The sequence below is a fragment of the Populus euphratica genome, unplaced genomic scaffold (assembly GCF_000495115.2).
Source record: "Populus euphratica unplaced genomic scaffold, PopEup_1.0 scaffold20.1, whole genome shotgun sequence".
NCBI lineage: Eukaryota > Viridiplantae > Streptophyta > Magnoliopsida > Malpighiales > Salicaceae > Populus > Populus euphratica.
Window position 1 is genome coordinate 2,066,816 of NW_011499854.1, and position 14,818 is coordinate 2,081,633.

At 31.8% G+C, this 14,818-nt stretch overlaps 1 protein-coding gene across 1 annotated transcript; it reads left to right on the forward strand.

Moving 5' to 3' along the window:
- Positions 1-829: 829 nt before the first annotated feature.
- LOC105122644 (CCR4-NOT transcription complex subunit 10-like) lies at positions 830-9,713 on the forward strand. Its single transcript, XM_011021885.1, has 6 exons — positions 830-1,189; positions 1,628-1,714; positions 4,972-5,154; positions 5,263-5,349; positions 5,427-5,498; positions 7,450-9,713. Exons 1-6 carry the CDS (start codon positions 977-979, stop codon positions 9,394-9,396), a joined length of 2,589 nt encoding a protein of 862 aa, XP_011020187.1. The 5' UTR covers positions 830-976; the 3' UTR covers positions 9,397-9,713.
- Positions 9,714-14,818: the final 5,105 nt, after the last annotated feature.

The following is a 14,818-nucleotide window of genomic DNA, read 5'->3' on the forward strand; positions in this document are numbered from 1 at the left end:
CCTCATTCCTTATTAAACAGTTATTTACAAAAATGGTAAACTTTATTCTAATCCTTATAGATTCTACAATGCTCAACTTCAATGAACATAGTTTAAAACTTTTCATATCCATCTCATAATTCTCAAAAAGTTTCAATATGATCCTTGTTGTTAAATTAGCTAAGCAGCTAGCAAGACCCCTTTTTTGGATTTTTCCGCCTGGTATTTTTTTTTTCACTTTCATTTTTGAATTTTTACCAGAGAAGCAAAAGAAGTAGGAAAAAGAGAAATTAAGGCAGAAAAATATTTTAAAAATAAAATAAATTTCAGTGAGTCTCCTATAACTTAAATATTTTCTTAGTTTGCTATGTTCTTTGAGAACATATATTTTCAGTTCATAATATTTTATATTTGTATGTTGACTCGCTGCTTGTTAACAAATTTATTGTTATTATTATTGAAAAATTCAAAGCTTATAAGGGCTAAAATGAAGCATTGTTAAATCAATAGGGACTAAAACATAACTTAACCAAAAAATAATCAAACCAACAAAAACACAAAATCAAAAACAAAATCAATCATGCTCCCACACTTAGTGCACTAAAATACCCAATTAAAACTCCTTTACTCAAAAACCCATTTTTTAACCTCAATCTGGAAAAAATAAAAATAAAAATTAAGTACTTTCCTCTTTCTATCCTTATCTCACACTTGAGTCCTCTCCCTCTTCGCTAAACTGTCCTTCTCTGCAAAACCCCAAAACCCTAGGGCCCTTTCTGTATTTTCGACACTCCCAAAAACTTAAAAAAAACTTCCTCTCTTTTTATATATATATATATATATATAAAATCTCAATTTCCATAAGTAAGGGGTTTTTACATTTCCATATGGTTCAGTCACAATTACACATAGATAGATTAGATTAGATAGCGAGAGTTCAAATAAACCCAAAAAGAGACTCAAATCGTGACCGTTAGGTTATTTTTTGGATCTGATCATGGACGCACGAGATTCGACATCGAACCGAGACGTCTCATCGAGCGGCGGCAGCGGCACCACCACCGGCGGTGGAGGAGGAGAAGAGGACCCTATACTTTCCGTCACTGCCGCGCTTGCCAAAGACGCCTGGTTACACTTTAACTCTCGCCGGTTCAATGAGTGCCTCGAGGTTTTGTATCAGCTAAAGCAGAAAAAGGAAGACGATCCAAAGGTGATAATTTCACAAATAATATAAAGTCACTTAATTTTTTTTGTCGGATATTATTTGATTAGAAATTAGGTTAACTTCGAGTAAAATGTTGTAATGGACTGTTAATTTTGTGATTTAACTCACTTAATTGATTTTCTGCTTTTTAATTTTAATATTTTTAGATTTAGTTAGTTAATTATTAACTCACTTAATTTAGTTGCTGCTTTTTATTTTTTTGTATTTTTTTAGATTAAGTAAGTTAATTAACTTGAAAAGCTTAATTTTGCACTTTATTTAGTTAGTTCAAATTTAAGGACAGTATCTCGGCGGACACACGAGTGCTGAAGTCAAGCAATGTGTTAGGGTATTTGGAATATGTAATTGATGTGGGAATTTTCTCTTCTTTTCGTTTTTTCCTGTTCCTTTTAAGTTTGTAATGTCTGGGTTATGCTTTATTAGGTACTTCATAATATTGCTATTGCGGAGTATTGTAGAGATGGTTATCCAGATCCAAAGAAGTTGCTTGAAGTGCTTAATAACATTGAGGTATGTTATTTTTGTTATGTTTTTGTAATATTGGCTGGAGGGAGGGAGTGCTATTAGTTTGGTTTTGGCTCTGTGTGAAGATGGGTTTGTTATTTAATTATCAGAGGACAGTGATTTCAAAAGGGAAAAATTATGTTGCTGAGTTGAATTTTACATGTTAGATTTTGAGAGCAAGAGATTTCTAGTGGTGCTGCAGTCTATACATTTAGTGCATTGTGAAAGGATGCTATGTACAGTCATAAGAATCTGTTCCTGCTTTCACAGTAGTAATCACAGGTTTAATTCCACAAGTGTTCAGTATTGCAGAGGTCATCTCTGAGGCACACTTGGAGTTGTGGGCATTGGATAGTTTTACATGATAGCTATTTCTTTGATAATTTAACTGTGCATATTTTATTGTATTGAAATTCAATGGAGGAATTTGGTCTGTCATTTCGGTCTTGTATTAGTATCATACTGTCATTGTTTGTTTCTGTTGATTTCTTGAGCTATATCTGGTCTTCTATCCTGCCATATGTAAGTTGGAAAGCTGTTAACTCAGTAATGTGTTTACTAGATTGTATTTCTATCCCTTTGAAAACGATCCTGGAATTGCTTACTTGAATCCTAATCATGTTTGCATTGATGTATAGATAGATTTTTTGGGAATGAATTGCCATCTCATGATACCCATTTCGGTATATGTTTCAATCTATTTACAATGTACCACGTGGATGTTTTCCCTTCTATGTTGTGTTTGGAATTTTCCTTGAGCTAGTATGATACTAAAAGAAATCCATTCCGACCCATTTCATTTTTCGATGCCTCCCTCTTCTTAGCTCCGACCATTTGAATCAATCACTATTCTGCACTGGTACATCAAAAATTCGTGTTTGACATAGCCAAAATATCTCAAATCACCTCCTAACATTCATCTTTGTTATCACCAGCTTCCTATGAATGTACTTGTCTTATTCAATTTTCTGTTTTCATGATAAAATTAGTTCTTGAGTTAGAAATCCAGCCCCTTTTCTGTTCATCTGTTTCAATATTGTTATCTTATCTATGTTTATTTTATTCATATGCAGCTTCATTCCAGTACTTAGTATCATATACATAGCTAATCTAGCTGTGATTTGAAAGAATTTTTTCTAATAATGAATCTTACAATCACGTGGTACTCATGTCACTAATCATATTTTATGACCTCCTTTGCTGTAGTGCCAAATTAAGAATTACATTGGAGCTCCTTTGTTCTACCCAAATATCAGGACATTCTTCTCTATCCTAGCACTGTGAAAGTTGCAATGCATGTGTTACTTTTTTCTGCTATGCCTAGGCTAAAAGTGTACAGCACTATCTTTATCAGACATATATATTGAATTAAAATTCCCTCCTCCTTGAACACATGTCATTGAGCTGTGTCATCTATAATCTATTAAATGCGTTGTTTAGAGTGGTAATAACATATGGTGTTTATTTGTATCTTTTGAGTTTTCTCATTAATATTTATATGAAAAGGATAGCCTCCATATTCAATTTCCTGAGTCAGACCTTAATTGGTTTATGAATCTGATGCTTCCACACCTTAATATGTGCCCATTCTGTTTTCTAACGCTTCATAATATAAAATTCAATACTTAATAGTTTTTACAACTTTGGCTATCTCATATTTTATTTATCTATAGAAAGGAATTCATAGTGATCCTTTTCTGTCCATCTAAGAGTAAGTGATCCCTATCTATTCATTGGTGTTTTCTTTGTCTCCAATGTTTTATAGCCAAAGTAATTCCCATTTCACCTCCCTTCAGGAATTTCAAACTTGTATATGTATTGCTGCTAGACTTGTATCAAAAAATGTTGAAAAAATTTCTTACTCCTTTTCTTCATTTATTTAGCCTTTTCAAACCTCTTCTATGAATTTTAACTCTACAATCTAGAATCTTTAGTTTCCTCATAGTTTCTTTCTTAGGCAGCTTACCTTTTTTGATACGCATCATCATGTTGACATCTGGATATCATTCATTCTCTTTTATCCAAGTTTGTTTTCTGCATAGCATCATTCTACTATTAGGATTTCTTTAAAGGTTAATTTTCTAGAAATTTTATCACCAACAGTTTTATGGATCTTGCCATTTTCACCCATATGATGCCTTCAGTAGATATTGCCTAAAAGCTGGTTGCTTCTCTCTTCTCAATGCTGCTGCCTGGTTCTTGGTTTTATCTCCATCTTATCTGTTCTATAATTTTCACGAACCCAATTGACTGATTTGTGTTGAGGGATTTGCCCCTTCCTTGGTATAACATGATAATTATTGCACAAGTTCCTTTAATCTCTTTCTTGTGAGAAGCATTTTATTTTACTTTTGTTTCATTCATTTTAAAAGATAATCAAATGGATTATGTTTTCATGGGATGGAATGCTAACAGTACTGAGTCATAAGTGAAAGAAAGCTCTAACTTCTCAATTAGCCCCCCTCCTCATTTTCATGTACTGTTTAAAAACCACTTGTTATTTCTTTCCACATTTTTATCAAAGTTCTCCAATAAAAATCTTTTCCTCACAAGTTATCCCTTAATTGGCCGTTTCATTCCTGTATCCATGCCCTCCTTTTCGACTCTGTTCAATGTTGTGGTCCTCAGCAACCTTTCCATGACCGTTCTAGAGGGTTGCACAACAAAATTGAATTTTTTTTTTGAACATAATTCCATTTTGATGATTTCTCTACTTGTAATTTTTTTCCATAGTTTCTTCAGTCTTCATGACAATCATGGTGGCTTGCATCCATGAATAGGATTTGCGGGGGAGTTCTATCTTTTTGATATAATTATTATGTCTGATACTGCTATGATGACTACACTGCTATAATGACCACTTACTGAATTGACCTGATATTACCATTTAAGAAATTCCTGTGTGGTTATTCTCCTTTGATGGATCATAAACGATGAGTCAAAGGTAGCAACAAAGTACATGGCATTCAAAATGTGGATGATAAAGATAATGCTGAATGGTGTAAAAGGTTTTCTAGTGGGTCCACATAATGGATTTACAAATTTGTTATAGTTCTTAAATCTCATTTTGGAGTCTTTCATTATATCTTCACTTTTTTATTTACTATCATGCAGCTACTGAATGAAGCATAGACATTCTGTTAGAGAATTTTGTTAGTTGTGTGGAAAGGTTTGCTGGACAATGTTTTAGTTCCTTTTGGGGGGTTTGAATTTCTTTCATAATGTGACATTTTCTGTCGTCTCATTTGCTGGTGTTGGTTCAGAGGAAAAGCAAAGAGCTTGCTCACACTTCAGGAGAGCAGGTGGAGACTGTTAACAATCTTGGGAATAAAGTTATTTCAGGGTCTAAAGGAAGTGGTGCAACGACACTCCAAGCATCGGCCACAAACAGCACATCTGTTGTTTACATGGATGAATTTGATCCTACAGTAGCAAGGCTAAATATTGTAGGCTCTATTGATATATATATATATATATATATTTGTGGTTGAACTATGGATTGCTATTGACTTTTCTTTGCAATCTTGAGTGATATGTTAATTTTTCTCTTATAGGCGATTATTTGGTATCATCTTCATGAATATTCAAAGGCATTATCAGTTCTGGAACCTTTGTATCACAATATTGAACCTATAGAGGAGGTATATTTTTGTTAAGCTATAATCATTTCTCTCCCTTTGTTGTTTCCTTGTGTTCTGATACTTTACTTTATGTGCAGAGAACTGCTCTTCATGTTTGCCTTCTGTTGCTAGATGTTGCTCTTGCCTGCCAGGATGCATCCAAATCTGCTGTACGTGCTGACTAAATTAGTGCTTAAATATGTTCATTAATGCATTGCAATACCCATCATAGCTGCTTCATAGATGACATTGTGGTCTTAATATCATGTTTTTTTGCTTCAATTTATCAATTAAAGAACTGTATATGCAATAGTGACAATATGGACTGGACATATTGATAATATTGATGTATAAGCAGTTCTTAAAAATAAATAAAAAAGGAGTGTCATTCCACCAGCCAAGTGCTGAGAGAGTAGACCACAAATGTTCTTAGAGAAAAAGAAAAGAAAAGAAAAAATCACAATTCTAGCCACTAAAATTTGTCTAAAGAAATTCAAAAGAGGACAGAAAATTAACAGAGAAGAAGCCATCCATGTCTTGAATTGTTGCATATCCTCTGCATTGGAAGTTCCACCTCTTCAAAAGTGTATATGCCTTGCACACGAATACTCCTTGTCAAACACCACCGCTCTCCATGTTCTATTTCTGCTTACTGAAGCTTTCTTTCGATGTGAGCTTGAGCACATTATCAACATTACTACATTTTGAAATGCTGCATGTTTGGTTTCAAAAAATAAATTAGATCTAAGACAATCTTTAAAAAGAGAAAACAGTAAATTACTTTCCCTGTGGCTGCACTTTTTGCTTCATCCATTGGCAACAATTACATTCTCTGCTTTGTATACTCCTTGAGGTAAACTTGAAATCCTCAAGAAGCACATACTAGTCACTGCTGGTTATCTGAACCTCTCAGTATTAGATACCTTGATTCTTTGCTTCTGACAGCATGTGCAAATTTCCTAATGATATCCTTTTCTTCATATTAAAAGAATCTTTTTCATACCAACTCAATTTTTCACCCTCAATTTGAACCATTTTTTTCCAATCTTTAACTTATGGTATTAGGAAATAAGTTTTTGGGCACTTCTTTTGGAGTTCCTCTGATATGTTAAAAGAAATGCCAACGAGCAAAGTGACAACTATGAGAGAGACATATTTAGCCAAGAAACACAAGTGGGGTTAGACTTAAATATGCATTAAGTTTCTTTTCTATCAAAGTCTAACCCCACTTATGTGTCTTCTAAACTCCTGACCTCAGGCCTCAAACCTCAGCATTGGCTAAATAGGTCTCTCTCTCTTAATAGGCTTCAAATAAAATCAGTTTCAATGGTTGGGCTATACAACCAGGAAGGTACTTCCCCTTTCCTTGAGCCCTCTCATCCTAGGCGTGGTAGGAGTTCAATAACTAAGTTAGCTTGTGCCCTCTTCAAAATCTTTCTTTGAGGCTGCAGGAGGAGGCTCAAAAGCCTATAATGTAGTAAAGGATGTGATCTTACTCAAACTGGTGAAAGGATCTTATAAAGACCCCAGATAAAGAAAAGAGCTGTGTGATAAAGGATGTCAATGAAAGAAATGAAGGATGATGGTATATTATAATTTGGTTTTCATCAATCATAATCTTGAATTACAGTTGTTTAGGTAAAGCGTTCTTTAATTTTCTTTCATAGGTGATTCTGTTTGAATATCATGATTAAGTTAAGCCCCTCAGCATGGGCTCATGTGGTAGAAAGGTTTGGGTTTTATCAATCAGAAATGGAAAAGGAATAATACAGAGAAGTTTTTATTGAATATGGCTTGGTTTGGATTTCTTTCCCCCATTATTTCTGCTACATTCTGGTGCCATGTTTTTCACTCAAATGATCTTAAATTTTCTGGCACTTGTGATTGAAAACCCTAAACCTTGCATTATATTGTAATTTGTAATGGAGTCTTTGTTGTATTGGTGTTTTGTATAGTAATTTCAGTGGAGACTATTGGAAGCCATGCATTACAATTGCAATCCAGTATGTGGGTTTTCTGCCTTCACAACAAAAATGGCCTTCGTTGTTTGAGTTATTGGCAGTTGAAAAGCTCTTAAACTAGGCATTCTTTATTGACTTATAACTTCTTCACCATTTTCAGGATGTTTTATTATATCTAGAAAAAGCTTTTGGCTTTGGTTGTGTGGGTCAAAGTGAGAATGGGAACACAGCACAGCAACAATCTGCAAGTCTTGTTGCAAAATCTTCGTATGTTCCTAGCAGTTCACCAGGGATGGATGCTAATTCAGATTTAGCTTCTAGTGAGAATGCTTTGGAAAAGTCTTTATCGAGAACTCTATCTTTATCAGATGAGACCCTTGAGTATGAATCGATGTTCTCACTAGACATAAGTGGGCAAGACTTAGCAAGGCCTGCGGGTCTTTCATTTTCAACTGATCTTTCAAGGAACCCGATTGATAGGTCCTTTTCTCCTTCCGAAATGAAGCTTAAGTTGCATCTTTACAAGGTCCAATTTCTACTTCTCACCAGGAATTTGAAACAAGCAAAGCGCGAAGTCAAGCTTGCTATCAACATTGCACGTGTAAGGGATTCGCCCATGGCTCTCCTCTTGAAATCTCAGCTTGAATATGCTCGTAGTAACCACCGTAAGGCCATCAAGTTGTTAATGGCAGCTAGTAATCGGACGGAGATGGGGATTTCTAGCATGTTCAACAACCTTGGGTGCATCTATTATCAGCTTGGGAAATACCATACAGCATCTGTGCTCTTTTCCAAGGCACTGAGTAGTAGTTCATCTCTTCAGAAGGACAAGCCGTGGAAGTTGTTAACTTTCTTGCAGGACAAATCTCTCCTCATTGTATATAATTGTGGAGTGCAGCACTTGGCTTGTGGGAAACCCTTACTGGCTGCTCGCTGTTTTGAGAAGGCAAGTTTAGTTTTCTACAACCGGCCTTTATTGTGGCTCCGACTTGCTGAATGCTGTCTGGTGGCTTTGGAGAGGGGTCTTCTAAAAGCTAGTCGAGTTCTATCAGACAAGTCAGATGTTACAGTTCATGTTTTTGGAAAGGGAAAGTGGAGGCATCTTGCAGTTGAAAGTGGGATTTCAAGCAACGGGTATGTGGATTCTTTTGAAAAGGAAGATATGTTTTTGGGTAGTGACAGCCAACTGAAGCTCTCTGTTCCCCTTGCTCGGCAGTGTCTCCTCAATGCTCTGCATTTGCTGGATTACTCTGGATTAAATCATTTGAAGCCTGGCTTGCCTTCTAATTTATCCTTGGATGAAAATGAAATGAGCGAAGCAGGATCTATGAAGAATTCAAACCACAAGAATTTAACTGGCTTTGATTCCAAAACATCAACTGTAGGCCTAGGTCAGGTTAATGCAAATGGGGATGCAAAAGAACAGAAGGGTGGGACAAGTCAGGAGATCATGCAGAATTCTATCTCTTTCCATGAAGATATTCGCAGGAGAGAAAATCAGATGCTCAAGCAAGCACTTCTCGCGAACTTGGCATATGTAGAGTTGGAATTGGAAAATCCTGAGAAGGCCTTGTCAACTGCAAGGTCTCTTTTGGAACTTCCAGTATGTTCGAGAATTTATATTTTTCTGGGTCATGTGTATGCAGCTGAGGCTCTCTGCTTGCTGAACAAGCCCAAGGAAGCTGCTGAGCATTTGTCAATTTATTTGTCTGGAGGAAATAATGTGGAGTTGCCTTTTAGCCAGGAAGACTTCGAGCAATGGAGAGTGGAAAAAGCTTTTGATTATGAAGAGATGAATGGAGGATCAGTTGCTACGAAGAATTCTTCCCCTGAAGAATCACAAGGTATTGTGTTCCTCAATCCAGAAGAGGCACGTGGAACCCTTTACACAAATTTTGCAGTCCTGTGTGCAGCACAGGGTGATCTTGAGCGGGCCCACCATTTTGTGACACAAGCATTATCCCTTGTGCCTAATCATCCACAAGCCACTCTGACGGCAGTTTATGTTGATCTTATGCTCTGTAACACACAAGCAGCGATCGGCAAGTTAAAACAATGTAGCCGAGTGAGATTCCTCCCAAGCGGTGTACATTTGAGTAAGTGTTGACGGCTTTAACATTGGCTTTTTTCTTCTTGTCTGGCCCACTTCGCAGTTCTAGTTAGCAGGTAGATGAGCAATCCTTCAATAGGATCTGTAACATATATATAGTTCGATTCAGAGAATAAGTTTTCTGTTCATTTTTTGATATCTAGGGTTCATTAATTGGTGCGGCCGAGTGTTTTGGGTAGAGTCGGGTGCCCACCTTTAAAATTTATATTGTGCTCTTCAAGACCAAAAACAGAAAAAAGGAATTATTCATCAATTTCTTTCAGATTTCCATGATGTTTGTCATTCAAGCAATGCGATATGGTTTTTGATTGCTATCTGTTGTTCGTGTAATTGCTGCATGGTATGGTGGAAAATAAAGGATTAATCATCTTCTAAGACTGCCATGTTAAGAGGGATTAATGATTGCTTTTTAAAATATTCTTTTATATAGAAATATATTAAAAAAATATTTTTTAAACATATTGATTTTTGATGTTAACATATTAAAACAATTTAAAATGGTAAAAAAAAATAATTTTAAAAAAACAAAATTGATTTCTTTTAAAAAACAGTTTTATAAAACTACAGAAGCCATTTAGAAAAGTGTTTTAGAAAACAATTTTTTGTTTTAAATTATTTTTTAATGTTTTTTAATTTTTTTAATGTATTATTATTTAAAATAATTTATAAAAAAATATTATTTCAATGCAACTAAACAGTTGTTTCATTGGTTTAATTTCACATCAGCTTCAATGTTACAGGCGCCATGGTATAGTTGTTGCTTTACCATTTTCCATTTTGGCCCAGTTGGGTTCTCTGCTATTCCATGCCACAAACAAGGGGTATAAACCTCGAATTATCTCATGTTACCACAATTTGATTGATTGATAAAATGCAAAATTAGGTTAAGCTGTCACTGGGTTCGATCGATTCCGTCGAAGCTCCATACCGTAAACAAAAAGAACATGTAGCGTTTATTTATTCTGTGAATCGAACAAATCAAGTGGAAAATAATCGAGGGAGTCATATTTATAGGATAAAACTAGATTTGTTGTCCCTGCACAATTTTTTTCGATATTAAAATAAATATTAGGGTAAAAAAATTTATTATCCAAGTTATCAATTCAATTAATAATTTAAATAATATAAATTAAAAAATATAATAAAAAATGAGAAAAATCAAACCTAAATCTATCATCAAGTGAAATTATAAAAATAATTTTTTTTAAATCTATTAAACAAGGTGAATTTATAAACTCGTAATCATACACATAAAATTAAGATAATTTCATAAAAATATATAAACAAAGTTTAAAGAATAAAATTGAGATAAATTGATTAAAAAATGATAGAAAAAGTGAACCTATATTAATTTTTAAAACCATTAATCTTTAAAACCATTAATCATGGTCATGAATGCAGAGCTAACCTTATAAAAGATAAATTGATAAAAATAACAAAGCAAAACTTAAAAAAAAAAGATATAAAATAAGGAAACACTAGTTTAAAAAAAAAAAAAAGGTTGGTGATGTCAAACTCGAGAAATATTTTGGGCACATGCCACCTCATCATATCGGAGGCACCAAGACCTTTCAAATGTTACAATAAAAGGTGATATTTAGTAATTAGATGACCCTGCATGCGCCGTTTGGATGCCTAGGAGCCATCAACTTCCTAATATGTACTATTCAAGTGCCAACCAATTTTGTCAATTTTGTTCCGGTTGGCATTCTAGTTTTTCAATTAAAATGATATGTTTTAGTTTCAGAGCATTTCGGTGTGTCATTTCGAGGTTGTACTGTTATATATATATATATATATTTAACAAACATAATTTCAATTCAAATCTAAGGATAAACTAAGTTGAAATTATGCAATTCAAATTTCAAACACAAGTGAAAAAATGAAAGCTCAATTGAAATGATCCAACACTCGTAAAAATATAGTTTGACTAAAAAAATTTCAAGATGACATATTTTTAAAAAAAAATATTAAACGAAAATATATTGGATTGACTCCGGTCAATCTAAGTTAACCCTCCAAATCTATGACTTAGATTATTAGACCATAATGCCCTAGATAAACAAATCAAAACAAATTATGAAGTTCAATTCTCAATAAACTATTGTTAAATAATGAAATAAATAAAAAATTCAATCTAAAAAATGACACAGAAGCTAACCTTTCCAAACAAAATTACAAATTTAAATGAAATTATAAAAATGTTAATAGCAGTCTCACAAAATTTTTCTAAACTCAGATTGCTGTAAACGTTTAACCTGAGACCTAACAACATGTCAAGAAATTTTTTGTAAAATCTCAACTTGATTCAATGGTTGGATTGAAAGATATGATTGATACTATAAAACTAAACAATATTTTTTTTAAAATAATAATTATTATTTGGCCAAAACATTACAGTTGGAACATTCTAACTAGAATTTACAAAACGGATTGAGATGCTGAGCAAGATCAAATCTATTTCGGTGTGTTCTATTTTTAAAACTAAAACGAGATATATCGTCCATTTCAAACAAAATAAAATGGAATTCACAACCTTATAGCTAATAAGAATTTCTATAATATAGTCAAATATTGAAAAATATTTTTCAATTTGTTTTTCATAAAAATATCAAATATCAAAAAATAATTTACTTTTTAGAAATTTACTTTTAAAAGAAATCACTTTTTAAAAAAATTATTTTTCAACAAATAAAAAAAATCAAAAGTTGAAATCCTTTGATCTTTGTTTCTTGATTTTTTGAGTTAACCTAGAATTAATATATAGAAAAATTTATTAAGTTTTATCAAGTTGACGCGGAGGTGTGGCGTGCTTTTAAGATTGTTAAAAAAATTGATTTAATTTTGATTAATGTATTGACATGAAAATATTCCTTATCATAAAAAAAAAACCCCTAAATCATATAATTGTAGGATAAGTTGATTTCAAGTCTGTCATTCATCGTTAAGAGTAACACCGTTAGGTGGCATTACTGCGAGAGGAAATTGAAGAGACTCGAAGTCTCTATGTCATTGACGCATGCTATTATAGAGCACATCAATTATCAAGTATTACATCAAAAATAAAAATATTTTTTTTAATTGTTCAGGTTTTAAGTTTATTTTCCAATAACCACAAATTTTAGTACTCTTATAATCACTAAAAATTTATATAATTGTTAACTTTAAAGTTTATAAAATTAGTTAAAATACATATAAACTGGACCAGATATCCATATCAATAAAAAAAATATTACACAAAAAAGACATGAGTTTTTGCAGTATAGGACTCCATTATTCAATATCTCATACATTATTAAAGATAGGCTATATAAAATTTTATATTTTTTTAATTTGATTCTTAAATTTTTTTCCAATAATTTAATCATAATTAAAAAATAATTAATTTTAATTTTTTATGAAAATATGAGAATGAAAGAAGATGAACCAAAATAGAAAAAGATGTCAAACATAAATAGCAAGTTATAAGTCTTGAAAAGATGCACTTTTATCTTTCAACTTTAAAAAATATGCAAATTATATAATTTCACCACCTCAATATTTTTTTAATTCAATTTTAATATAAAAATTTATTTTTGTTATATTTTAATTCCTAACTGAGAAAGGAGAGAGGTTGTCAGATTTCAGTATTAAAAATAGAAAAGTGTTATTTACATTGATTTAGGTTTCCAAAACAGATGATATTTATGTTAAATAGTTTTATTTAATGAGTGAAGTTCATATTAGGTGTTTGTTTTTTACCTTTAAAGTTCGTGAAAAAAACAAATCTAAACTTGGGTTGGTTTTGGTTTTTTTAAGGTTATAAATAGATTTATCATAATTTCTATAATGTTTTATAAGTGTTTTAGATCAAAAATAAATTGAAAAACAAGTTTTTAGGTAAAAACTTAAATTTTGATTTTTTATCCATGTTGAAAAACAAGTTTTTAGATAAAAACTTAAATTTTGATTTTTTATCCATTATAGTGGTTGAAATATGGGCAAATTAAATTACATATCATTTGACTTAGCAAACAACATGTTGGTTGATTTTTGCCTTTTTTTAAAAATTAGGATTGAAAACAAAAAAATAAAGGTCCAATCACATGGGTCTTCTAAAGCAAGCTTGAGCATGGACCCTGATAAAATGGGCTAGGCGGGCTAGCTGGCTTGCCAGGCTTAACAACATCCGACCTTTGCCTTTTTTTCTATTTTTTAAAATTAATAATTCTTCTTTGATGTTTTTTTCTCTAAACTTTTTTAATTTATATTTAATTAGTATACATTCTCTTTTTTATTTTGTTTGTAAAGCCTATTTTAAATGAAGATTATTTTTTTAGTTATGCCAGCATTTAAATTTGAAGAGTTTTTATGATTTATTTATATTTTTTTCCCTTTTGTATGAATGGATTTTATCTTTTAAAATAAAAAAGTATTTTCAACTAATACTTCTAATACGTGTAACCTTACATAATGTTTTTTCTTCTTTTATTTTATACAATAAATTTAATTTGTATCTATATTTTTATTATCTTTTGCTTAAATAAAAAAATTATTTTAATAAAAAAGTTTAAAAAACACAAACGAGTAAATTTCCTATTTTTTGAGATTTAATATCTTGATTTACATTGGTCTCTTGATTTTTCAAGTTTTATTTTTAGATATCGTTAACGATTATTTATTTATTTATTTACATAAATAGTTTGCATAAATTTTTTTATTTGAACTTGGATATTTTAAACTATAGAAATACATTTAAAAAAATTATATATATAATTTTTTTATATAAAATAAAAAATAAAAATATCTAACTTGTAATAAAATACGGTAACATAACTGATTAGAATTCTATAAAACCAGCACCCAGCACACCCTTTCCCCCTCCCATTATCTATAAAGTAAAAGCTGTGCGGAAAATATTGTAGCCTCATGCTTTGTATTCTTTCACACATTTTACTGTGTACTTTTTATAGTGTTTTTTTATCATTAAACTTTTTTTTTCATCATTTGAATCTTTTATAATAAATTTGAAGAGTAATTACTTATATTTTGTCAAGGAAGGAAAATATTGAAATACATGTGATCAAAATAAAAAAATACGGAAGGGACTAGATGGTTGTTTTGAAATTGACTAAAAAAGTTAATTCAGTCCTTTTAGTTTTCAATATATCCATTCCATCCCTTTATTTTTTTCATAACTCACTTCTAGTCCATAATTTTTTTTTTGTTCCTATTTTAGTTAGGAGGGAGGGAGAGTCATTGATTTCTAGTAATAGAGAGAAAATTATCTCTTGACAAAAATTCAAATAACTAAAATGGTTAATTTTGATGTCTACGAGTTTTGTTCGAGAAGAAGAGTTTCATTAAAATGTTTTTTCATTTTCAAATCGCTTGAAAAAATAGATCTAGCCTGTATAGTTTTTAGGTTTCAAGATGATTT